General features: G+C 43.9%; 1 protein-coding gene across 1 annotated transcript in view; it reads left to right on the forward strand.

The window, feature by feature from the left end:
* Positions 1 to 26871, forward strand: part of GAK (cyclin G associated kinase) — a 175941-nt gene that overhangs the window by 6195 nt on the left and 142875 nt on the right. Inside the window, exons 2-5 of the mRNA XM_077270235.1 lie at positions 208 to 269; positions 7502 to 7561; positions 13866 to 13980; positions 14133 to 14275. Of these exons, the coding sequence (XP_077126350.1) occupies positions 208 to 269; positions 7502 to 7561; positions 13866 to 13980; positions 14133 to 14275 (380 nt within the window). The remainder of the gene's footprint in view (positions 1 to 207; positions 270 to 7501; positions 7562 to 13865; positions 13981 to 14132; positions 14276 to 26871) is intronic.

Raw genomic sequence — 26871 nt, forward strand, 5'->3', positions numbered from 1 at the left:
AGTGTTAGTTTTCCACCTCATGCAGTGTTTTGCATGTATCCCAAAATGTTATACTTTGGCATCATCTAACTAGAGCGCATTCTACCACATGCAAGCAGTGTTCCCCACTATTTGCTAATAGCAAATTGGACTTGCCGCCTCAAAGAGAACTATATTACGTTACTATAAAATGGTGCTAAATTGTTGGTTTTGTTTTTGTTTTGTAAGGTGGATGTGCGTTTGTCTATGAAGCTCAAGATCTAAGCTCTACAAAAGACTATGCTCTGAAGGTAATGTTTTTTTTTTCATTCTTTTGAATAAGTAATCTTCTTAAAATGGATTTGTCATCCGATTTCACCATTGAAACTTCATACATTATTAAATAAAATTCTAAGACTTGCTGAGACTAGTGCATCTACCTTTAAATATCCATGTGAGAATGGCAGTAAAATCCTAATATTAGGATGAGCATTTTATCAGCCCAGCTAAAATGTTAGCTATTAAAGGGAAGGTACCGTGTTTGTAGATAATTAATAAATCAATGTAATGTAACATAACATGCTGTTATAACCAAGTTTTGAATGCATTTGAAACATATTTTCTCTGTCGCCCATGACGGCACCACGGAGAGAGGGGATCCGCCCACGAAGGACTGGAAACCTACAGATAAAAAGGCGGTACCACTCTCCCACATCAGTTGGTTTCCTGTCCTTGATGGGAGACCTACGGACTTACCAGAAGAAGATCGACGTGGGATTCCGGGGCCAATCAGTCCGACTCAGGCAGCTGGGGTCCCTCTGCCTCGGTTGGTGTGGTCACCCGAAGCGCCACCGCTGGGGCTAGTGGGCCTCTAGGGTGTGCGGGGGAGGTGACATGGAGTTCGCGGTCACCTCCCCGGGTAAGATGCAGCAGCGGCAATATCCAGGGGGAGGAGCGGCGCGGCCCTCCCTGAAAAAGCGTCAGCCTGCACACTGCATTGCCACCCGGCGTGCAGAGCCGTGCGTTAAGGGGCTGCATAGGACCGGGAGCCCGGCAGGCTGCTCCATATGTGCTTTCTGGGCGCCATCTTGGCCCTACGGCGCATGCCCGAGACTCACAGATCTCACGATAGCGCAGGAGCACTGGAGCTGCGCAGGCGCCGGCGATGGGCGCATCTGCGCATGCGCTGGCGATGGGCGCATCGGCGCTGGCGATGGGCGCATCTGCGCAGGCACCGGCGATGGGCGCATCTGCGCAGGCACCGGCGATGGGCGCATCTGCGCAGGCGCCGGCGATGGGCGCATCTGCGCCGGCGCCGGGCGCTTGGCGCCGACACTATGAGGTTTCTGCGCACTGTGCGCAGGCGCAAGTTCAAAAAAGCGGCGGGAATCTCCTGCATAAGAAAGGAGCTGCTCCAGCTACCCACGGGCACCACAGCGTTATCCGCAGCACGAGCCTCGAGCAGCTGCACGAGTCTCAAGCCGCAGCACCAGCCGCTACAGCAGCAGAGCATCCGCAGCACCAGCCGCAGCGTCAACTGCAGTATTGAGTGACCCAGCTTCACCCTTGCCAGAATCACCACCACCACCTGTATCGCCACAGCAGCAGCAAAAACGGCGACAACAGAAAGGACACCAGGATACTACCGGTAAAGAACGCCAAAGGTCCCAGCATAGCAAGGAGTCCAGCACGGCGTCAGGGAAAAAGACAGACGCAGAGCATCCCCAACCGGTATTTATGGGTCCTTGAGGTGGTAAGTGATCTTCGTGAAAGTCAGAGGCAGTAAGGTTATTATTTGTCTCTTTTATAGGGGAAGAAAAGCTTAGGAAAAACTAAGCATAGAATCTGTGCCCTTTGTAGAGAAGATCTTCCATCTAGCTAGGAAAAAAGACTGTGTAATACATGCATACAGCAAACAGTATCTGAAAGTCTTCCCGGGTTCGCAGCTGATCTAAAAACCCTGATTGAGGATCAGGTAGAAGACACTTTTAGATCCCTAAAAAAGGGGAAAAAACGGAGGAAGACCAGGCATAGGTCCCCGTCTCCGGCATCAAATACAGATAGTGATAGTTCGAGCTCAGTTTCCTCTAACTCCTCTTCTTCATCATCATCCTCTTCTTCCTCGGGGGTGGGGGGCACAGTTTTCCCATAGAAGACACTGATGGCCTCATAAAAGCAGTGAGGAGCACTATGGGGCTAGTAGACTCCCACCCCAAAACATCGGTTCAGGACATTATGTTCGGGGGTCTAGAGCAGAAAAAGAAGAGGGCCTTTCCGCTTAATGACGCAATATCGGCACTAATTAAAAGAGAGTGGGAAAAAAAACCATAAAAAAGTCACTATTAACTCCAAAAAGAAAGTGCCCCTTCGTGGACGAATCCTGCTCCTTCTGGGATAAAGGTCCTAAACTAGATGTCGCAATAGCTAAGGCATCAAAGAAATTCGCCCTCCCTTTCGAAGACATGGGGGTCCTAAAGGACCCTATGGACAAAAAGGCGGACGCCTTTCTCAAAAGTTCCTGGGAAGCAGCGGGAGGAGGTCTAAAACCGGCAGTGGCAGCCGCATGCACATCCCGCTCCCTAATCATTTGGTTAGATCAATTAGAGGGCCAGCTTAAAGGGAAATCGTCCCGGGACTCTATCCTGAACACCTTGCCTGTAATGAGGGGGGCAGCTGCATTCTTGGCTGATGCTTCTGCGGATTCCATCAGATTAGCTGCTAGATCAGCGGTCTTCTCGAACGTGGCTAGGCGCGCACTCTGGCTTAAATGCTGGCCAGGCGATTTGCAAACAAAAACAAAATTGTGTACCATCCCCTGCGAAGGAGAATTTTTGTTCGGGTCCACCGTACATGGCATCCTGGAAAAAGCAGGGGATAAAAAGAAATCTTTTCCCTCCCTGAGTTTCCCCTCTTATAGGAAGCCCTTTCGGAGCAAGAGGTTTTTCCGTAAAAAACCGGGGAGAGGCCAGGGGAAATGGGAAGATAAGAAAAACAAGAACAAGAGATTCTTTTTTAACAAAAATACCAACGATAACAAAAAACCTTCCCAATGAAGGTTGGCCCCAGGTGGGGGGGAGACTGTCACTCTCTCGGCCTGGGAAAAAAATTACCTCCAGTCATTGGATTCTGAGCATAATAGAATCAGGACTGAAATTGACGTTTCAAAAATACCCTTGTCCCTCCTTTATGATGAAATCTCCAAGGTCTTCAGCGGAGGAACAATTGGCATTTGAGAACGAAGTCATTGGGTTAGTGGAAAAAGGAGTGCTCCTGGAAGTTACCCCACAAGAAAGAGGGCAAGGGTACTATTCCCCTCTGTTCCTGAGAAAAAAACCGGACGGGTCCTACAGGACGATCATAAACTTGAAAACCCTAAACAATTACCTAGAGATTCAAGCATTCAAAATGGAAACAATAAAGTCATCTATAAAAATGCTGTTTCCTCAATGCTTTATGGTAGTCCTGGACCTGAAGGACGCGTATTACCACGTCCCCATACACAAATATCACCAAAGGTTTCTCAGGATGGCAGATCACATCGGGGGGGTGTTACGCCACTTCCAATTCTCGGCTCTACCCTTTGGTCTAGCCATAGCCCCAAGATTTTTCACGAAACTGATTGCGGAGGTAATGGCTCATCTCAGGGAACAAAACACCCTGATTGTACCATGTCTAGACGACTTTTTGGTGATAGGCTCCTCCCCCCAACACTGCGAAAATCAGCTGGCAACAGTAATACATTCTTTAAAGGAGTTGGGCTGGCGATAAACTTAAGAAAGTCCAGACTATCGCCTTCCCAGGTCCAGGAGTATCTAGGTCTCACCCTAGACTCCATAAAAATGGAATGTCGGCTTCTGGGGGACAAAATACAAAAAGTAAAAAGTCTAGTATCAAAAATTCAATCTCTACCCTCCATAACTCTCCGCCAGGCCATGTGCCTCTTAGGCTCAATGACTTCATGCATCCCCGCAGTCCAGTGGGCTCAGCTCCATTCAAGAGACCTCCAATGGCAAATTTTATCAGAACAGGTCTCTCTAGGGGTGGCATTTAGAAGGGCGGTTAACATTATCTCCTCGCACAAGTCACTCACTAATCTGGTGGACATCACAGAAAAATCTTTCCCGGGGAGTCTCGTGGGTATTCCCAGTTTCAAAGGTCCTGAACACGGACGCGAGTCCCATGGGGTGGGGAACTCATCTCGGCGATCTAGTAGCCCAGGGCACTTGGTCGTCAGCACTAGCAAACAAATCTTCCAATATGAAGGAACTTATAGCTGTCAAGTTTGCCCTGCTGGAATTCTTGGGGGCCCTTCACTCTCACCATGTCAGGGTGATGTCAGATAACCAGGTGGTGGTATCATACCTAAATCACCAAGGGGGTACTTGTTCCAAAAATCTAATGGAGGTGACCAAGTCAATCCTACAAATAGCCGAGAGCAACCTTCTATCCCTGACAAGCCTGCATATAAAGGGAGTGGACAATTACAAAGCAGACTTCCTCAGTCGTTCCAGTCTAAAACAAGGGGAATGGGAACTAAATCAGGCAGTATTTACCCAGATCACAGAAAGATGGGGGATACCCAAGATAGACCTCTTCGCAAACCACCTAAACAAAAAAGTAGACTCCTTTTGCTCCATAGCTCCCCCTGGGGAACCCAGTAATAGTGGACGCATTCCTGATCCCTTGGCGACATCAGCTGGCTTATGCTTTTCCTCCTCTGGCTCTGATTCCGGCAGTGCTGAGGAAGATTTGGGAGGACGGGGCTCTTGTGATCTTAATAGCCCCGTTCTGGCCGAAAAGGCCTTGGTTTTCTTGGATGAGGAAAATGTCAATATCCGACCCATGGGTATTACCAGACCTCCCAAACCTACTATCCCAGGGCCCGGTTCATCATCCACAAGTCAAGAGCTTACACTTGACAGCATGGCTTTTGAGAGGAAGCTATTAGAAGGCAGAGGGTTCTCTCCGGGGCTAATTTCAACTCTATTACAAAGTAGAAAACCTGTCACAACAAAACAGTATGGGAAGATATGGAAAAAATTCCTTTCATCATCAGGTGCGAAAATAGGGGAAGAAATCCCCCTTAAATCCATATTAGAATTTTTGCAAAAGGGGTTGGAAATTGGGTTAGCCATGAGCACCCTTAAAAGTTCATGTGGCAGCGTTGGGAGCCCTATTCAATTTTGATTTAGCTTCAAATAGGTGGGTCTCTAGGTTTATCAGAGCAGCTGGGAGATCAAGACCTCTTCCAGTAAGGGTTATCCCCCAATGGGATTTAAATTTGGTTCTTAAAGCCCTGACTAAACCTCCCTTTGAACCATTAGATGAAATCTCATTGAAGAACCTATCTCTCAAAACTTCCCTGTTGGTCGCCCTCACATCTGCCCGTAGGGTTAGTGACATATAGGCGCTTTCAGCTAACCCCCCTTACACACAGTTCTTAGAGGATAGGGTCATTTTAAAGATAGACCCAGCATACCTCCCGAAGGTGGCTTCCAGGTTTCACCGATCTCAAGAGATATCGCTCCCCTCCTTCTGTCCCAACCCTAAAAATAGGGAGGAACAAATATTACATACATTAGATGTCAGAAGATGCCTCTTGCAATACTTAGAAGCCACCAGAGATAAGGAGTAGGGAGGATGCCTCTCTTTTTGTGCGTTTCCAGGGTCCCCGAAAGGGGAAAAAAGCCTCCAAAGCCACTCTAGCGAGATGGATCACGGACGCCATCAGCCTGTCATACTCGGCAAGTGGAGCGTCCACTCCAGGGGACGTCAAGGCTCACCCAACGAGAGCAGTGGCAGCCTCTTGGGCGGAGAAGGCCGGAGCTTCAATTGACCAGATATGTAGAGCTGCTACCTGGTCCTCACCATCTACATTCTATAGGCACTATAGATTGGACCTTATCTCCTCTTCAGACCTTACCTTCGGTAAAAGGGTTCTGGAAGCAGTGGTCCCTCCCTGAATGTACAATCTATGCAAATCTCTCCGTGGTGCCGTCATGGGCGACAGAGAAAAATATAGTTCTTACCGATAACGGTATTTCTCTGAGCCCATGACGGCACCCGTACATTCCCTCCCTTCACTCATGGGTGTACACATCAACATAGTGTCATAGATTATTTGATATTAGGTCACGCGGAATCTTGATTATGCTAAGTAATGTTAAAACTAACAAGCTGTTTCGTAGTCTCCCATTATTTTCTATGTAAACAACTGATGTGGGAGAGTGGTACTGCCTTTTTATCTGTAGGTTTCCTGTCCTTGGTGGGCGAATCCCCTCTCTGTGGTGCCGTCATGGGCTCAGAGAAATACCGTTATCGGTAAGAACTATATTTTTGTGTGTTATAGGAGTTTAAAGAAGGCACTGGGGGCTGACATCTTGCATTCACAGTAGCAGCACGACACTTTCAGTGTCATCATACGGCACCCCATGGTCATAGGGTCGGAGTCTGTCTGTTATCTCCTATCGTAATGGAACTATCACTGCTGTGAACTGGGCACGCCTCTGTGCGCTGCACAATTTACAGTAGTGGGAGTGTTCTGCTGCCATATTTATGGAGCCCTCTGATCTGCTAACATAAGCAATACTGCTTCCAACAGAACAGATCCTAGATTGACAGCTGAAGGGAGTAAAATGCAGGAGAAAAGTACAGGCAGAATAGCAGAGACATCAAGGAGGAACAGTGTGCCATTAGCATTATAGTAACAGAAGCTGTCAGCTGCTTGATAGGAGCTGTGACTCATCCCTTAGTAAGATAAGGAGCTACAGGTCTGCAGTGAATGGCCAGACATTGTGGAGAGGGGGTGAGAGAATCATGTAATCTGGGTGAGAGAGACTGATGGGAGAGAGAAAGACAGTAACTGCTGGTGATAGCAGATCACAGGGCAGTCGCCCACAAAATGGCACTTTTTTTTTTTTGTAGGAAAATATATTTTTCATATAGAAATGTTTGTAAGCAGTACAAACATTGCATTAATACATTTTAATTACTATTTTAAGCTTAATTTCACAAAAAAAACTATAAGAAAACTGGTGGCACCTTCCCTTTAAGTCTAAATGTATTTACGGTAATTTCCACACACTGACTCACAGCTGTAGCTTGACTGAGCAGTGTGAGATTTAAGCAGGGAGGAGGGACACTGAGGAACTATCATTCAGGCAAATTAGATTCTACAGCCAATCTTACAAGGATGTTCAAAGGAAGTCGGTTTAGGAGATCTATTGAATAATATATGCAGTTTATGTTGTGAATTCTGGTGATGAGAGAGGTTTAGTGGGATTCCGTCAGCAAGTATTTGCTATCCCATCTGAGAGAAGCATGATGTAGGGGGCAGAGTCCATGATTGGCTGCTGCAGGCATATGTCAGGAGGTGACTCTTTTAGGAAAGACTAGAACTCTTGTGACTTCCAAAAGTGAGTAAATATTTTTTTTTTTATACATGTGCAGGTAATTTGAAATGGATTACAAGCCTGAACATTTTTACTTTGCATGTAACTTTCATGTTTAGCACAAAGTCATATTGGTTGTGTTTTATTTGTAGAGATTGCTATCCAATGAAGAAGAGAAGAATAAAGCAATTATTCAGGAGATTTGTTTCATGGTATCCTTTTACTACATTCTTTGTAAATGTGAGCAACCTTAGTCAATTAGTCCTTGGTTTATATTTCTTTTGCACTGACCAAGTTCAGAATCTGTATATAAAAAAACAAACAAACTGTAAGGCAGCATTTATACATGTTGAATTTCATGCAGATTTTGGTGCTTGATTCACCAAAACAATTGTGTTCCATGCATTTAAATCGGGTTTCTACATGTTTCTTTACATGCAGCTGACCTATTCATGCAGATTTCCTGCTTGTCACTGATGTCAGATAGAAATGCTGAGATTAGACCTGTTAGACCTACAAGAGAAAAAACTGCGGCAATAGACCATAGATTCCATATAGTGGGGTAAAAAATTTATTTGGTACACTGCAAATATTGCAAAGTTTTCCCACCTACAAAGAATGGAGAGGTCTGTATTTATTATCGTAGGTACACTTCACCTGTGAGAGAGAGAATCTAAAAATAAAAACCAGAAAATCACATTGTATGATTTTTAACCCCTTCCCGACATGTGACGGTATAGTACGTCACATGTCGGGACCCCCGCTTTGATGTGCGCTCCGGCGGTGAGCGCACATCAAAGTCGCGACATGTCAGCTGTTTTTTACAGCTGACATGTGCGCGCAATAGCGGCGGGTGAAATCGCGATCACCCGCCGCTATTAACTAGTTAAATGCCGCTGTCAAACTCAGACAGCGGCATTTAACTACCGCATCCGGCCGTGCGGCCGGATATGAGCGCATCGCCGACCCCCGTCACATGATCGGGGGTCGGCGATGTGTCAGGAAGGTAACCATAGAGGTCCTTGAGACCTCTATGGTTACTGATTGCCGGTGGCTGTGAGCGCCCCCCTGTGGTCGGCGCTCACAGCACACCTGCAAATCTGCTGTGTAGCAGCGATCTTATGATCACTGCTGCATAGCAGAGCCGATCGGGCTGTGCCTGCTTCTAGCCTCCCATGGAGGCTATAGAAGCATGGCAAAAGTAAAAAAAAAAAGTTTTTAAAAATGTGAAAAAAATAAAAAAAATATAAAAGTTTAAATCACCCCCCTTTCGCCCCAATCAAAATAAATCAATAAAAAAAAAACCCAACCTACACATATTTGGTATCGCCGCGTTCAGAATCGCCCGATCTATCAATAAAAAAAAAGCATTAACCTGATCGCTAAGTGGCGTAATGAGAAAAAAATTCGAAACGCCAGATTTACGTTTTTTTGGTCGCCACGACATTGCATTAAAATGCAATAACGGGCGATCAAAAGAACGTATCTGCACCAAAATGCTATCATTAAAAACGCCAGCTCGGCACACAAAAAATAAGCCCTCACCTGACCCCAGATCACGAAAAATGGAGACGCTACGAGTATCGGAAAATGGCGCAATTTTGTTTTGTTTTGTTTTTTGCAAAGTTTGGAATTTTTTTTCACCACTTAGGTGAAAAATAACCTAGTCATGTTAGGTGTCTATGAACTCGTACTGACCTGGAGAATCATAATGGCAGGTCAGTTTTAGCATTTAGTGAACCTAGCAAAATAGGCAAGCAAAAAACAAGTGTGGGATTGCACTTTTTTTGCAATTTCACTGCACTTGGAATTTTTTTCCCGTTTTCTAGTACACGACATGCTAAAACCAATGATGTCGTTCAAAAGTACAACTCGTCCCGCAAAAAATAAGCCCTCACATGGCCAAATTGACGGAAAAATAAAAAAGTTATGGCTTTGGGAAGGAGGGTAGTGAAAAACGAAAATGGAAAAACGGAAAAAGCTCCGGGGGTGAAGGGGTTAAATAATTAATTTGCATGTTGCTGTATGAAATATGTTTTTAATAAAATAGAAAAACAAATCAATATTTGGTACAGAAAACTTTGTTTGCAATTACAGAGGTTAGTTGTTTCCTGTAGTTCTTGACCAAGTTTGCAGACGCTGCAGCAGGGATTTTGGCCCTTTCCTCCATACAGATCTTCTCCAGATCTTTCAGGTTTTGGGGCTGTCGCTGGGCAACATTGAGTTAAGCTCCCTCCAAAGATTTTTCCGTTGGTTTCATATATGGAGACTGGCTAGGCCACTCCAGGACCTTGAAAAGCTTCTTACGGAGCCACTCCTTAGTTGCCGTGGCTGTGGGTTTCGGGTCATTGTCATACTGGAAGACTCAGCCACGACCCATCTTGAATGCTCTTACTGAGGGAAGGAGGTTGTTGGCCACAATTTTGCGATACATGACTTCATCTATCCTCCCTTCAATACGGTGCAGTCACTTTTGCAGGAATGCAACCCCAAAGTATGATATTTCCCCCACCATGCTCCACGGTTAGGATGGTGTTTTTGGGATTGTACTCATCCTTCTTCTTCCTCCAAATAAAGGGAATGGAGTATGCCAAAAAGTTCTATTTTAGTTTCATCTGACCACATGACCTTCTCCCATGTCTCCTCTGGATCATTGAGATGGTCATTGGTAAACTTCAAACGGGCCTGGACATGTGCTTGCATGAGCAGGTGGACCTTGCATGCCTTGCCTTACTAATGGTAATGTTTGAGACAGAGGTCCCAGATCTCTTCAGGTAATTGACCAGGTCATCCTGTGTAGTTCTGGGCTGATAACTGACCTTTCTCAGAATTATCCTTACCCCACAAGGCGAAATCTTGTATGGAGACCCAGACTGAGGCAGATTGGTAGTCATCTTGTGTTTGCTCCATTTTCTAATAATTGTGCCAACAGTTGTTGCCTTCTCACCAAGCTGCTTGCCTATTGTCCTGTAGCCCATCCCAGACTTGTGCAGGTCTACAGTTTTGTCCCTGGTATCTTTAGACAGCTCTTTGGTTTTGGCCATGGTGGAGAGGTTCGGGTGTGATTGTGTATGTATATGTGTCTTTTATACAAGCAACGAGTTCAAACAGGTGCATTTAATACAGATAATGAGTGCTGAGTAGGAGGGCTTCTTAAAGAAAAACTAACAGGTCTGTGAGAGCCAGAATTCTTACTGGTTGGTAGGTGATCAAATACTTATTTCACTTAATTTAATTGTTTAAAAATCATATAATGTGATTTTCTGTTCCCTATTTTTAGATTCTGTCTCTCACATGTGAAGTGTACCCACTATAAAAAAAAACAAAAAACAGCCCCCTCCATTCTCTGTAGATGGGAAAACTTGCAAAATCGGCAGTGTATCAAATACTTATCTTCTCCACTGAATGAGAGAAAAGTGGTCCATTTTACACAGGTAGACAGATAGACACGGATGCGTGATTGTAGTGCTAGTTGTGTGTGTAAATTTACCTATACATTTATATTAAGTGTAACTCCTAACAGGGTGAGAGAGCTTAATTATTGTGCTCCTTGTAGTGTGTCACGCTGTGAACTTATATGCATGTTTGATAAGATCTATGACCTGGATTGGTAAATTATATTGATTCAGACTACAGGACACAGTTTTCTATAAGCTGCTTTCCAGTATTTCACAGCAGAAAGCAGGAATACACATGTCCTATTCATGAAAACTTCCCTGGAGAGGTATAAAGAAGTGGATTGGTCAGAATGGCCACTCTTCATGGCCTAGGGTAGAATAGGAAAGTAGGTAGTGTTCCTGTGCAGTGTGGATTATACACATATAGCTGTACTGAGGAGGACAAGCTCCTGAAACCTACTGTGTCTACTGCTTGTCACATCCTTAACGCCCTATATAAATACTGTGCATGTGAAAATGGTAATAGCCGCCAAACAAAGTGTTAACCCCTTGGATGTCCCCAGCCAGTTTTTGCAAGACCATTTTTCCCCCCTATTTTTCTATTGTCACATCGTTCCAAGAGCCATAACGTTTGTTTTTTAGGTGACATACTCATATGCAGGCTTATTTGTTTCAGGACGAAGTGTAGTTCTCAGTGCCACCATTTCGGAATACATGTAAATTATTCACAACTTTTAACTCTTTATGGGAAGATTATGAATACGAAAACAGCATTGTTTGCAGTTCAGAATTTCCGCTCTCCCCGGGCTGCACAAATAAAGCGCTAACTATTCCGCCGGTCAGAATAAATAGGACTACGGCAAGTTTACAGTATATCGTTTTATTACTTTTGTACTGTATACTATTCAGTCTTTGTAAAATGTAATGGTCTCTGTGTCGCCATTTTCTGAGAGCCAGAAGTTCCACAATTTTGCGTCAGCGTAGCTATATGAGGGCTTGTGTATTGTGGGAGAAGTTGTAGTTTTCATTTGTCCCATTTTGGAGTACATGTGACAGCAATTCTGTAAAAAATTTTTTATCTTTTAGAGACCAATCCCTTTTGGTATATTTGGCATTTTACCTTTATTCTGTGATTCCATACGATTGCGGCAATATTACATACATACATGTGATCGTTTTGGTTTTTTTTTGCTGCTTTTACACAGCAAATTACTTTTTTAAACAAATATTTTTTTAGCTGTAGTTTTTACCCGCACTACTTTTTTGGTACATTCTAAGCTTTTATTTCTTCTTCTTGTAGTAGGTATGAACAAAAAAACATTAAATCTGGAATTTTGCTTTTTAACTTTTTTTTTTTTTTTTAATAGCGTGCACTGTACAGTATAATTGATATGTTAATGCTGTTCTGTGGGTCGATACAATTAACTTTTTAACATGTTTTGGTACTTTTTTTCACAAGAGTAATCACTTTTTTTGATCGTCATATTGTAAGGGCTCTAACTTACTCATTTTTCTGTTTATAGAACTGTATTTCTGTATATTTTTTGTGGAACAAGCTGTAGTTTTTATTGGTGCCATTTTGTAATAGATAAGATTTTTTGATCACTTTTTTTTTTTTTTTTAAATTTTTAGCCAAGATTGACAAAAATTACATATATGGCTTAGTTTTTCTTTTTTTTTTCCCCTTATTTTATTTTCTACGGCATTTTGATACAAAATGTGACTTTTTGCAAGGTCTTTTATTTAAACTTGATATGCCGTATATACTAGAGTATAAGTCGACCCGAGTATAAGCCGAGACCCCTAATTTTTGCCTTAATAACTGGGAAAACTTAATGACTCGAGTATAAGCCTAGGGTGGGAAATGCAGCAGCTACTGGTAAATGTCAAAAATAAAAATAGGTACCAATAAAAGTAAAATTAATTGAGACATCAGTAGGTTAAGTGTTTTTGAATATCCATATTGAATCAGGAGCCACATATAATGCTCCATACAGTTCATGATGGGCCCCATAAGATGTTCCATACAAAATACGCCCCATATAATGCTCCATACAAAATATGCCCCATATAATGCTCCATACAAAATATGCCCCATAAAGTTTATGATGCACAGCATTATATAATGCTGTATATCTGCCCTGAAAGATGATGGCCGTATCTTATATTGGCCAAACCTGGTGACCGGTTTACTTTAAAGGGTTATTCCCATCTTTACAAAAGTGTTGTTGTGTACTGCTTGTAAAAAAAGAAGTATTTTGTAATTTATTGTTCATTAACATTTCTTGGGATACTTTTTGCTTACACCTCGCTGCCTAGAAGACAGACCACCACTGCTTTCTAGCTTCTAAGCACTGCACTGAAGCTGGCTGGGATTAAAAGATGACTATGCTCTCCAGCAATATTGGCCAGCTTCATGGCAATCTCGAAAAAAAAGTGCTGCATGTTTGGCCACTGCTGCTAGATAGCAGTGCTGGTCTGTCACCTAGGTAAGGAGCTGTAAAAAAAAAAAAAAAAAAAAGTGACTATCTGAAAAACAGCTAAAAAATCGTAATAAGCAGTAAATTGTGAAAGTCCTTATTTTCACAATCTTGATCCAACAACACTCGCCTAAGATAAAAGAATAACCCTTTACTGGTTAATGTTATTTATTTTGAATAGGTTTACACAATTTAATTTTTGTTTACTTTTTTTTTTTTTTTTTGGAAACGTTGTTATAGGTTATCCTTTCCCTTTTTGTTTCATGCAAGTAAAACATTGTATTTTTTAATATAGTAATTAATGACACTTTTTTTATTTTTATTTCCCCCTGTATTATCAATTGGTAATGTGTGTGTGAAGCAAATGCATTAAAATACTTACTGGTTGCAATCTCTCCCATTTCCATTGCTGGTTCAGTCCTCTCCTGCATCATGTGTCTGTAACTGACTTGCTGGCTCTCACTGAAGGTCCTTTCCTAATGTAGGTTTATGAGAGCCGCCTTCTGAATTTCAGAGAATTAAGAATTGAGATAGTGACCACATGTCGTCATAGAAGACGCTGTGTGATCAACCTTGTCTCATTTTTAGAGTATTGAAGACCTTATTTACTACCTATTTCCTTAAGAAAGTGCACGTAGAAAAAGTTATCGGGCCACCCAAACATCGTCCAGTTCTGCTCAGCTGCATCTATAGGAAAAGAGGAATCTGATACAGGCCAAGGGGAATTCCTGCTGCTTACCGAATTGTGTAAAGGTGAGAACATTAATATGAACAGTTTTATTAATTTATTATAAAGTAAATTGACAGTATATGCTGAGCTCGCATTTAGAAGTGCTGGTGCTCTGCTGCTGTCTGAGATTTTTGCATTTTGTTTCACCATTATCTTTTTTTAATTACTTGTATAGGTCAGCTTGTAGAATTCCTAAATAAAGCTGAAAGTAAAGGCCCTTTGTCATGTGACACTATATTGAAGATTTTCTTCCAAACTTGTCGAGCAGTCCAGCATATGCATAAGCAGAAACCTCCTATAATCCACAGGGATCTCAAGGTAAATGCAAATCAGATCATTTTTTTGGGCTGTGTTCCTTGAGCTATTGTACTTGGCATTGTCATATTTGAAAACCTTCTTTGTTGCTTTTAGTTCCCCATAGCAGAAACTTTGTAAACCTCCACAATTTGCCTAGAATATTTAATCCATGGTCTGTTCTATAATAATGTAGCTGCAGTTAGTTGTGAAAAAGACACCTGCTCTCTGGTAATGAAGAATCCATCCTACTCTGCGGAAACCGCTATTAGAGGACATTTGTTTTCTGTGTATCTGCTATGGAGCAAAAAAACAAAGCTGTAAAAGGGAGGTAAACAGAAGAAAAGATCTAGTGTCATTTATTTACTTTTTCCATAGCTCATTTTAATTCTATGCAATAATGTTCTGTGGTAGATTGGCTCACTCATCGGTACAAGGAGGTAGACACGGGAACAAAGTGTCACGCTGTAATACTGAGGGTTTATGCAGAATAACACTAACACCACTAGATGACAGCAGAGTGGAGAGTGAGCTGAAAATATCCTGCTATGATACAGACCTACTGTAATACAGCGAAGCTACCGCTAGGTGGCAGCGGAATAGCCAGAGAGCCGAGTCGATACCAGAGGGTAACGCAGTACCAGAGGGAAAATCAAGACGCAGAGTCAGACGAGAGCAAACGGTCAGTAGCAGAAATACCAGAAGGGAGAGACAATCGGGTCAGAGCCAAGCTAAAGTCAAATATCGGGGAATCCAAACGCACAATAAAATGAGCAGGCACGAGTAGGTGGAAGGTCAACAGACATGGGTCGGGTCAAATGAAAGCAGCAGGACAGATCAGAAACTCACCAGAGCCAGCTAGAACACCAAAGGCAAGCAATATAACTGGCACTGCCCACAGGTTGCTGCACAGAGATATAGCAGACCGGACACAGAAACGAGGCAGGGAAAGTTAACCGAACACATGACCAGACTGGGAAAGAAGAGACAAACCAAAGCACGGTCTGGATCATGACCCATAGTTTCTTTAAGAACTTAATTTGGTTTATTATAGGCAACATAAACCAAGGTGTAGTAAAACAAACATGGCCATCTGGGCTAAACTGGAAAACAAAGCAAAATGGTAGCACAAAGCACAGTCCTTCTGAGAGCGGGGTTCCTCCTGCTCACCATTAGCAGAACACACATGGTTCAGGTTGGTTCCAGCACAACCACTTCTCTAGAGTGTTCCTCTTTAGAAACTGAACACCTCCTGCATCTGGAGGCCAGCTACTTAAGCCCCAGACCACACTCTGGGATGGAGATAAGAGCAGCCTCCTATGAAAATTGGGAAAAATAGTCATAGCATCCCACAATTTCCAGAAATGCCCTGACCTGCTTTTTGGAGACCGGCTGCGGTCACTTTTGCATTGCCTCCACCTTATCTATTTGCGGCTTCATTTCGCCCCTCCTGACGATGTAGCCCAAGTATTTTACATTTTCCTTTTCCAGGACGCACTTTTTTGGGTTTATGGTGAACCCTGCCTTCCTCAGGTCATCCAGTACCACCTGGATCTTTTGCAGGCAACTTCCCCAGTCCGGGCTGAAGATCACAATGTCATCCAGATAAGCGATGGCGTACTTTTTGTGAGCGGCTAGGATCTGGTCAATGGCCCTCTGTAAGGTAGCTGGAGCTCCTTGGAGTCCAAACGGCATCTGGGTATACTGAAAGCACCTGGCAGGTGTAGAGAAGGCCGTTTTCTCCTTGGCACTTGGAGACAGGAGAATTTTCCATTATCCCTTTAGGTCCAGGGTAGTGATATATCTTGCTGACCCTAGCCTCTAAATAAGCGCATCAACCCGGGGCATCGGATATGCGTCAAACTTGGACACCTCATTCAGTTTCCTATAATCATTACAGAAGTGCCACTCTCCATCTAGCTTAAGCACTTAAGGGCAACAGGGCTGGACCAGCTGCTCTTTGACTTCTCGATGACTCTCAGGCTTAAACTTCTCACCTCCTTGGAGATCATCTCGCGGCGGGCTTCAGGAAACTGATGCAGCTTTTGGTTCACCCTCACATGCGGTTCAGTCAGAATTTTGTGTTCCACAACCCGCGTACATCCTGGTAATTCCATAAACTGGTCCCGTTTCCGCTGAAGCAGCTTACAGCACTGTTGTTTCTGGGCTGGTGACTGTGTCTCTGGCACTGTGACATCTTCAAACCTGGCTTCAGGATGGGCCCCTGGGCATGTTGCTTCTACCGGATCCCTGTCTCTCCACAGTTTCAGCAGGTTAAAATGGTACATCTGGTACGGCTTTCTTCTCCTTGGTTGGTGGACCTTGTAGTTGACTTCACTCAAGTGTTCGAACACCTCATATGGCCCTTGCCAGTTAGCCAGGAACTTGCTTTCATCCGTGGGGATCAACACCAACACCCGCTTTCCGGTGCTAAACTGTCTGTCTTGCCGACTGATTGTAGACCCTTGCCTGGGTTTCTTGTGCTTGATGGAGGCTCTCCCTCACAATCGACATCACACACGCCATCCTGTCCTGCATCTGTGCCTAATGTTCGCTAACGCTTTAATGGGATGTTACCTCTGCTTCCCAGGTCTCATTTGCAATGTCCAGAAGTCCCAGAGGGTGCCGTCCGTTTAACAGCTCGAACAGTGAGAACCCCGTAGAGGCCTGTGGGACTACTCTAATAGAGAACAGTAGGTACAGTAATAGGCAATCCCAGTCCCGGCCATCCTTCTCCAGGACCTTCTTCAGCATAGACTCTAGGGTCTTGATGAACCTTTCCACAAGGCCGTTCGTTTGTGGATGGTACACAATATCCTGAGTTGGATAATCTGGAGGGCTTTACATAACTCTCTCTAATTACCTTGGCATGAACAGTGTTCCTTGGTCCGTCAGAATTTCCCTGGGCAGGCCCGTTGGGGAGAAAATATGGACTAGCTCTCGGGCTATACTCCTGGCTGAGAATTTCCTCAGTGGTACCGCCTCCGGGTACTTTGTCGCATAGTCAATGATCACCAAGATGTGTAGGCCTCTGGCGGACTTAACTAGGGGTCTTACCAGGTCCTTGACAATCCGGTCAAAGGGGACCTCTATAATGGGTAATGGAACTAGGGGACTGCGGAAGTGGGATACGGGAGAGGTTAACTGACAGGTAGGCAGGATTGGCAGAAATTAACAATGTCCCTGTGACACCCAGGCCAGTACAACCTCTAAAGGACTCTCTCTTGGATTTTATCTACGCCTAGATGTCCCCCAAGACATGAGAATGGGCCAGATCTAGTATCCTACTTCTACAGGGTCCCAGGACTAATAGCTGCTCTAATACTTCCCCTCTCTGTTTAGTCACCCGTTAGAGCAACTCCTCATTGACTACAAAGTACGAGAACCTGGAGTTGGGCACCTGGCTCTTGGACAACACCATTTGTCACATTTTTTCAAATGCCCCTTTTAGGGTAAGATCCCTCATTTGAACAGTCCCAAAATGTCCCCCAGAAACCCCAGTTCGGGAATCTTGGCCTCACTGATCACTGTCTCGTCCTCGTCACCAGCCAGGACACACATGGGGAATTCCTCCTCCTCCAAACTTTCCACGTGGCGTACCGGCAGCCCTTTGAACGCAGCGGATCCCTGCTCTGTCCAAAGCCCTGCCGGCTTTTGTACACATTGAACACATGCGGAGTCATCGCATTGCATCCTATACATAGAGCTGTGCTATTTGTCTTGCGGAGACTGAGCGTCTGCGCTTGATAAATAGACATGCTGCGATCTATAAAGATGCTCCGCATGTGCGTAAACGGAGGTTTGCCACCTGCGTTTTTGTACATATAGTGGATATGGGATTTCATTAAATTCCATCCACTATGCTGTAGCATCTGGATGTTGTGGCTGTATGCAGCGTCCAATCTGCAGCAAATACGCCACTTGGAAACATACCCTAACACCACCTGTGGTACACGGAGGTAGACACGGGGGAACACTGTCTCTTAAAGAACTTCCTTTGGTTTATTATAGGCAGCGTAAACCAAAGTGTAGTAAAACAAATACAGCCCTCTGGGCAAAACAGGAAAACAAAACAAAATGGTAGCACAAAGCACAGTCCTTCTGAGATTGGGAGTCCACCCGCTCACCGTTGGCAGAATACACACGGTTCAGGTTGGTTCCAGCACAACCACTTATCTGGAGTGGCCATTTAAACCCCAGACCACACCCTGGGGTGGAGGTAAGGTGGACAACCTCCCACCCTCTTTCTGGATGTCTACATAAAACCCAGCCTAAAAGAATTGGTTGTTAACCCCTCGCAGCACTTGGCGTGCTGGAGGAAAAGCTCTGGGTTTTACATCACTGACGACATTAAGCACAGCAAAACATATCTCCCCTCCAGCCCTTTACCAGTGACTTTGTCAGAGTGCTCACGATATTTTTCTTTAGTTCTATCTGGATATAAATTATTAGTTTACAACAGGTCCCCGGCAGCTTCTCCCCACCCTTCTCCCAGTGACTGACAGCTTTCTCCCTATACGTGTGTGTGTATATGGAGAGATCTGTCACTCTCGTAGAGATAAATGAGGTGAAGCCACTAGGGACATGCTTCCAACAAGTCATCTGGAACATAGAATACCTTTTTGAAATTCCACAGTGTATACACAGCTAGTGTCTGATCAGGAATCTGCTGAAAGGTTCTTTTCACTACTTGCCATACATCTGACTGTGTACATTGTGATAAGGCAGTCCCAACGCAGTGCTGCATCCATCATGCCACAAACCTCGAAGGTTACCTAAAGATTCTGTTGACGTATAATGGAGCCTCTTGCTTTAAAGGGACTGTCACCCCAAAAATTGTATCTGAGCTAAGCCCACCGGCATCAGGGGCTTATCTACAGCATTCTGTAATGCTGTAGATAAGCCCCCAATGTAACCTGAAAGATAAGAAAAATGAGTTAGATTATACTCACCCAGGGGCGGTCCCGCTGCAGTCCGGTCCGATGGGCATCGCGATCCGGGTTCAGTGCCTCCTATCTTCATTCAATGGCGTCCTCCTCTTGTCTTCTTGCAGCGGCTTTGGCACAGACGTACTTTGACTGCCCTGTTGAGGGCAGAGCAAAGTACTTCAGTGCGCAGCAGGGCTCTCTGACCTTTCCAGGCGCCTGCGTACTGCAGTACTTTGCTCTGCCCTTAACAGGGCACAGTACGCCTGCGCAGGAGCCGCTGCAAGAAGACAAGAGGAGGACGTCATCGAATGAAGATAGGAGATGCTGGATCCGGATTGCGACGACCATCGGACCGGACTGCAGCGGGACCGCCCCTGGGTGAGTATAAGGCTAGGTTCACATTGCGTTAGGGCAATCCGTTAAGCGCATAGCGCTAGCGGATTGCGCTAACGCAATGTTTCTCTAGGGTCCGCGTTCGCCGTCCCCGCTAGCGCAGATCCCCGATCTGCGCTAGCGAGGACCGGACCTCGGACGCACAAAAGAACGGCACATCGCTAGCGCGTGCCGAAAATGGCATGTGCTAGCGATGCGCTACAGGCACAAATCACATTGCTGTCAATGGGTGCCCTAACGGACCCGTTGCACGGCGTTAATTGCGACGTTTTCGCCATGCAACGCAGTCCGTTAGCGTTAACCCATTAACGCAATGTGAACCTAGCCTATTCTAACCTTTATTTCTCATCTTTCAGGTTGCATCAGGGGCTTATCTACAGCATTACAGAATGCTGTAGATAAGCCTCTGATGCCGGTGGGATTAGCTCAGATACGATTTTTGGGGTGACAGTCCCTTTAATGGGAAAAATGGCTCTGCATGCAATTCTATACTTTTCATTAGAAAAGAGGTGTGAAAATATCATCCGGCAGCCTGAATCTGTTCTTCGGAATTTGAGAACTGTTTTTGTTTTTTTTTCTTACTGATTACATGCACTCACAGATTAATAGTTATATATTTTTTAAACGGCCACTGTCACCCCCCTCCAGCCGTTATAAACTAAAAGAGCCACCTTGTGCAGCAGTAATGCTGCAGTCTAACAAGGTGGCTCTTTTAGTTTTTGATTCAGTTATTCCCTCAATAAAGCGTTTTAAAATTTGTACAAAATAACCTGTCCTTAGACCTGGAGGCGGTCCGAAGCTTCCTCGGTGAATCTCCCAACGGCCGTCACTCTTCTCTTCTGGGGATGTGGTCGCCGCCCCCTGAGCGCTGTTTCTTCTTAATTCCGGCGCCTGCGCTGTGCGTGCCTGCCTGGGGCAGGCGCAGTCTTCATTGTCCGTCATAGGGCAGATCCAGGTTGCCTGACTGCGCCTGTGCGGGCAGTGTGGCCACCCTGTTGCTGAATCCCCGCCCCGCACTGTGTTATTCATTATGCACAGTGCGGGGCTGGGGTTCCTGGGCATGCGCACTGCGCTGTTCAGACACTACCCCAGCTCAGACGCTCCCCCAGCTCCCCCGCCTTCCAGCTTTGTTATTTGCGGCTGCTTCATTCCAAACGCTGGCAAGGAAACCTGTATATTACGGCAATGCTGGAAGGCGGGGGACCGGGGGAGCGTCTGAACAGCGCAGTGCGCATGCCCAGGAACCCCAGCCCCGCACTGTGCATAATGAATAACACAGTGCGGGGCGGGGATTCAGCAACAGGGTGGCCACACTGCCCGCACAGGTGCAGTCAGGCACCCTGCATCTGACCTATGACGGACAATGAAGACTGCGCCTGCCCCAGGCAGGCACGCACAGCGCAGGCGCCGGATTTAAGAAGAAACAGCGCGCAGGGGGCGGCGACCACATCCCCAGAAGAGAAGAGTGACGGCCGTTGGGAGATTCACAGAGGAGGCTTCGGACCGCCTCCAGGTCTACAGACAGGTAGTTAGGGCAAATTTTAAAACGCTTTATTGAGGGAATAACTGAATCAAAAACTAAAAGAGCCACCTTGTTAGACTGCAGCATTACTGCTGCACAAGGTGGCTCTTTTAGTTTATAACGGCTGGAGGGGGGTGACAGTGGCCCTTCAAAGCAACGCTTCAGTCAATCTGATACCTTTTCATAAAATATAAAATATTTTAAATACATTTATAATTGAAATGAACAATGTCTGAGTACGTTCAGACTTCAGCTTTTCAGACTGGATTATAGAGGGAAGTAGGAAACCACATCCAGAGTCTCTGCTGACACCAAAGGGAGAGAGAGAGAGTATACAAACATTACAGCAGGAGATCACAGCTGATTCTTTCTGTGAGGTAAAACATTTCCCTGCCTATTTTTAAGTAACGTTTTACCTCAAAGACAGAATCTGCTGTGATCCCACGCTGTAATGTCTGTATAATTTCTTGCTTCCCTCCCTTGCCCAGAAGCTGTGGTATGATCAGACCATGTTCCTGTATGGTTAGACACCGCCATTACAGGAGTGCACAGCAGGGGAACATTTATAAGATTATCTTACCACAGGACCATGTTATTATTAATAATAATAATAATAATAATAATTAATAATCCCTTCCAATTGTGGAAATTATTATTCAAATATCGATTCAAATGTTGATTAAAATAAACTTTGTTCGTGGGATAACCCTTTTAACCCCTTTCCCACCTTGGACGTATCCATGTGTTCCTGTGGCCTGGGCCGTATTGACCATGGATAGGTGGATACGTCCCGTTGTGTGTGCGTGTGCCCCCGGGTGTCAGCTGGCACTCAGTGCCAGGAGCAGTCTCGCACCACTCCCGATACTTTAACCAACTAAATGCTGCGATCAAATTCGATTGCAGCATTCTGGGACCAGGCAGAGGGAAGACAATCCCCTCTGCCCTTGGATCAGAGGCCCTGCAGTGTCATATACATATACATACTATGTGGACATGCATATTCTAGAATACCCGATGCGTTAGAATCGGGCCACCATCTAGTGTGTGTGTGTGTATATATGTATATATACTGTATATATATGTGTGTATGTATGTATGTATGTATGTGTATATATATATATATATATACACACACATACACACATACACATATACATACACATATACATACACACATACAGTCATGGCCAAAAGTATTGACACCCCTGCAATTCTGTCAGATAATACTCAGTTTCTTCTTGAAAATGATTGCAAACACAAATTCTTTGGTATTATTATCTTCATTTAATTTGTCTTAAATGAAAAAACACAAGAGAATAAAGCAAAACATTGATAATTTCACATAAAACTCCAAAAATGGGCCGGACAAAAGTATTGGCACCCTCAGCCTAATACTTGGTTGCACAACCTTTAGCCAAAATAACTGCGACCAACCGCTTCCGGTAACCATCAGTGAGTTTCTTACAATGCTCTGCTGGAAATTTAGACCATTCTTCTTTGGCAAACTGCTCCAGGTCCCTGATATTTGAAGGGTGCCTTCTCCAAACTGCCATTTTTAGATCTCTCCACAGGTGTTCTATGGGATTCAGGTCTGGACTCATTGCTGGCCACCTTAGAAGTCTCCAGTGATTTCTCTCAAACCATGTTCTAGTGCTTTTTGAAGTGTGTTTTGGGTCATTGTCCTGCTGGAAGACCTATGACCTCTGAGGGAGACCCAGCTTTCTCACACTGGGCCCTACATTATGCTGCAAAATTTGTTGGTAGTCTTCAGACTTCATAATGCCATGCACACTGTCAAGCAGTCCAGTGCCAGAGGCAGCAAAGCAACCCCAAAACATCAGGGAACCTCCGCCATGTTTGACTGTAGGGACCGTGTTCTTTTCTTTGAATGCCTCTTTTTTTGTCCTGTAAACTCTATGTTGATGCCTTTGCCCAAAAAGCTCTACTTTTGTCTCCTCTGACCAGAGAACATACTTCCAAAACATTTTAGGCTTTTTCAGGTAAGTTTTGGCAAACTCCAGCCTGGCTTTTTTATGTCTTGGGGTAAGAAGTGGGGTCTTCCTGGGTCTCCTACCATACAGTCCCTTTTCATTCAGACGCCGACGGATAGTAAGGGTTGACACTGTTGTACCCTCGGACTGCAGGGCAGCTTGAACTTGTTTGGATGTTAGTCAAGGTTCTTTATCCAACATCCGCACAATCTTGCGTTGAAATCTCTTGTCAATTTTTCTTTTCCGTCCACATCTAGGGAGGTTAGCCACAGTGCCATGGGCTTTAAACTTCTTGATGACACTGCGCACGGTAGACACAGGAACATTCAGGTCTTTGGAGATGGACTTGTAGCCTTGAGAATGCTCATGCTTCCTCACAATTTGGTTTCTCAAGTCCTCAGACAGTTCTTTGGTCTTCTTTCTTTTCTCCATGCTCAATGTGGTACACACAAGGACACAGGACAGAGGTTGAGTCAACTTTAATCCATGTCAACTGGCTGCAAGTGTGGTTTAGTTATTGCCAACACCTGTTAGGTGCCACAGGTAAGTTACAGGTGCTGTTAATTACACAAATTAGAGAAGCATCACATGATTTTTCGAACAGTGCCAATACTTTTATCCACCCCCTTTTTATGTTTGGTGTGGAATTATATCCAATTTGGCTTTAGAACAATTCTTTGTGTTTTCATTTAAGACAAATTAAATGAAGATAATAATACCAAAGAATTTGTGTTTGCAATCATTTCCCGGAAGATACTGAGTATTATCTGACAGAATTGCAGGGGTGTCAATACTTTTGGCCATTACTGTACATATACACATATATATATACACACACACACACACACACACACACACACACACACACTGTGTGTGTGTATATATTTCTTTTTATTTTTTTTCCATTTACAATTATTAAAAAAATAACAAAAATAGTAAAATCAAAAGCTATTGTACCCATAAATAAATATTTGTATGAATAAATTGTAAACTATAAAAGTACACACATTTGGTTTCGCCGTGTCCATAATGACCAGACCTATAAAACTGTCCAAGTAGATAACCCATTTATTTTACACTATGAAAAATTAAATAAAAAACAAAGTTAAAAACAATGCTTCATCATCATACCGCCGAACAAAAAGTGGAATAAAACGCAATAAAAAAAGGTGGATGTAAAAACACATGGCAACACTGAAAACGTCATCTGGTCCGGTAAAAAACATGCTGCCATACAGCTCCATCAGCGGAAAAATGTAAATATTACGTAAAAGCTCCAAAAACATAAAAAACAACATAAATAAGGTATCGCCGTAATCGTATTGACCCGAAAAATAAAACTGCCTTATCAACTTTACCACATGTGGAACGACATAATACATCCCCCCCCCCAAAAAAAAAATAAAAAAATCCTCCATTGCTGTTTTGTTTATTCTGCCTCTCAAAAATCAGAATAGAGAGCGATTCAAAAAGTCATGTCTGAAGATGGTACCAATAAAAACATACACTTGTCCCGCAAAAGCAAGCCCTCACATGACTCTGTGGGCCAAAGTATTGAAAAATTATAGCTGACAAAATATGGTGATGCACAAACTATTTTTTGCAATAAAAAGCGTCTTTTAGTATGACTGCAGCCAAACATAAAAACCTGATATAAATATGGTATCACTGTAAAAGCAGCGACCCGAAGAATAAAGTCGCTTAATCATTTATACCACACAAGGAACAGCATAAAAAATAAATAAAACCAATTTTTCACCTGGTGTTGATTTTTTGATTCTGCCTCCCAAAGATTGCAGTCAGGCTCAGTGCACATTTATTTTGCGCTGAGCGCTTGGACTGGGGTTTCCGTGTAAATCTCTGAAATATGCGAGTCAGACAGAACCCTCGACAGAAGATTCACTATATGAATCAGATGGCGGCACTTTGGCACCGTCTGACCTGTGATCCGGCGGTGTCCGTCTATTTAGGATTGCATAAAAGTGCCATCGGCCAGTTTTGTGTACCTCTGAAAAGAAGGAAACAGCTGAACAGAGGCCAGACAGATTCCAGAGTTATTCTTCTGCCTCATTATAGTGAATGGATCCCTCGGGTTTTTCATCTGAATCACGTCACTCAGAGATTTATGCAAAAGTGCTCAGCATAGAGCGCCGGATAAATGTGATCCCAAACTTTATGTAAAAGCTTCATCTCAATCCCCCAAAAAAGTAAGTCCCCTCTCAGTTCTGTCATCTGTTAACGGAAATACAAGTGCTTTTCACAAAATTATTATTTCATCAAAAAGTTAATTTATTTCAGTTCTAAAATACAAAAAGAGAAACTCCTATATTATATTATATAGAGTCATTACAAACAGAGTGATCTATTTCAAGTGTTTTATTTCTGTTAATGTTGATGATTATGGCTTACAGCCAATGAAAAGTCATTATCTCAGTAAATTAGAATTAACAAAAAAACACCTGCAAAGGCTTCGTAAACCTTTTAAAAAGGTTCTTTAGTCTGTTTCAGTCGGCTCCACAATAAGGGGCAGACTGCTGACTTGACAGATGTCCAGAAGGCAGTCATTGACACACTCCACAAGGAGCAGAAGCCACAAAAGCTCATTGCTAAAGAAACTGGCTGTTCACACAGTGCTGTATCCAAGCATATTAATGGAAAGTTGAGTGGAAGGAGAAAGTGTGGTAGAAGAAGGTGCACAAGCAACCGGGATAACCGCAGCCTTGAAAGGATTGTTAAGAAAAGGCCATTTAAAAATTTTGGGGAGATTCACAAGGAGTGGACTGCTGCTGGAGTCATTGCTTCAAGAGCCACCACACACAGACTTATCCAGGACACGGGCTACAAGTGTCGCAGTCCTTGTTTCAAGCCACTCATGACCAATCAACAACTCCAGAAGCGTCTTACCTGGGCCAAGGAGAAAAAGAACTGGACTGTTGCTCAGTGGTCCAAGGTGTTTTCAGATGAAAGTGAATTTTGCATTTCATTTGGAAATCAAGGTTCCAGATTCTGGAGTAAGAGTGGAGAGGCACACAATCCAAGCTGCTTTGAGGTCTAGTGTGAAGTTTCCACAATCAGTCATAATTTGAGGAGCCATGTCATCTTTTGGTGTAGGTCCACTGTGTTTTATCAAGACCAAAGTCAGCGTGGCCGTCTACCAGGAAATTTTAGAGCACTTCATACTTCCCTCTGTTGACAAGCTTTTTGGAGATGCCAAAAGTACCAATGCCTGGTTTAAAAACACCAGTATCACTATGCTTTTTTGGTCAGCAAAGATAATCTATGGGGTATTGTCAAGAGGAAGATGAAAGACACCAGGCCCAAAAATGCAGACGAGCTGAAAGCTGCTATCAAAGCATCCTGGGCTTCCATAACATCTCAGCAGTGCCACAGACTGATCGCCTCCATGCCACGCCGCATTGATGCAGTAATTGATGAAGAAGGCGCCCCGACCAAATATTGAGTGCATTTACTGAATATACATTTCAGTAGGTCACCATTTCGGATTTTAAAGTCATTTTTCAAGCTGGTGTTATAAAGTATTCTAATTTACTGAGATAATGACTTTTGGGTTTTCGTTCCATAATCAGCAAAATTAACAAATAAGCACTTAAAATAGATCACTCTGTTTGTAATGACTCTATAATGAGTTCTACTATTTTTAATGAAGAACTGAAATTAATTAACTTTTTGATATTGTAATTTAGTTAGAAGCACTTGTATAAGGGGCTTCCACGTTACTGGTAGTACAAAGGCTCTGAAAAAGCGAAAGGCTCCTCACCCTACAAA

The sequence above is a fragment of the Ranitomeya variabilis genome, chromosome 1, assembly GCF_051348905.1.
Source record: "Ranitomeya variabilis isolate aRanVar5 chromosome 1, aRanVar5.hap1, whole genome shotgun sequence".
Lineage (NCBI taxonomy): Eukaryota > Metazoa > Chordata > Amphibia > Anura > Dendrobatidae > Ranitomeya > Ranitomeya variabilis.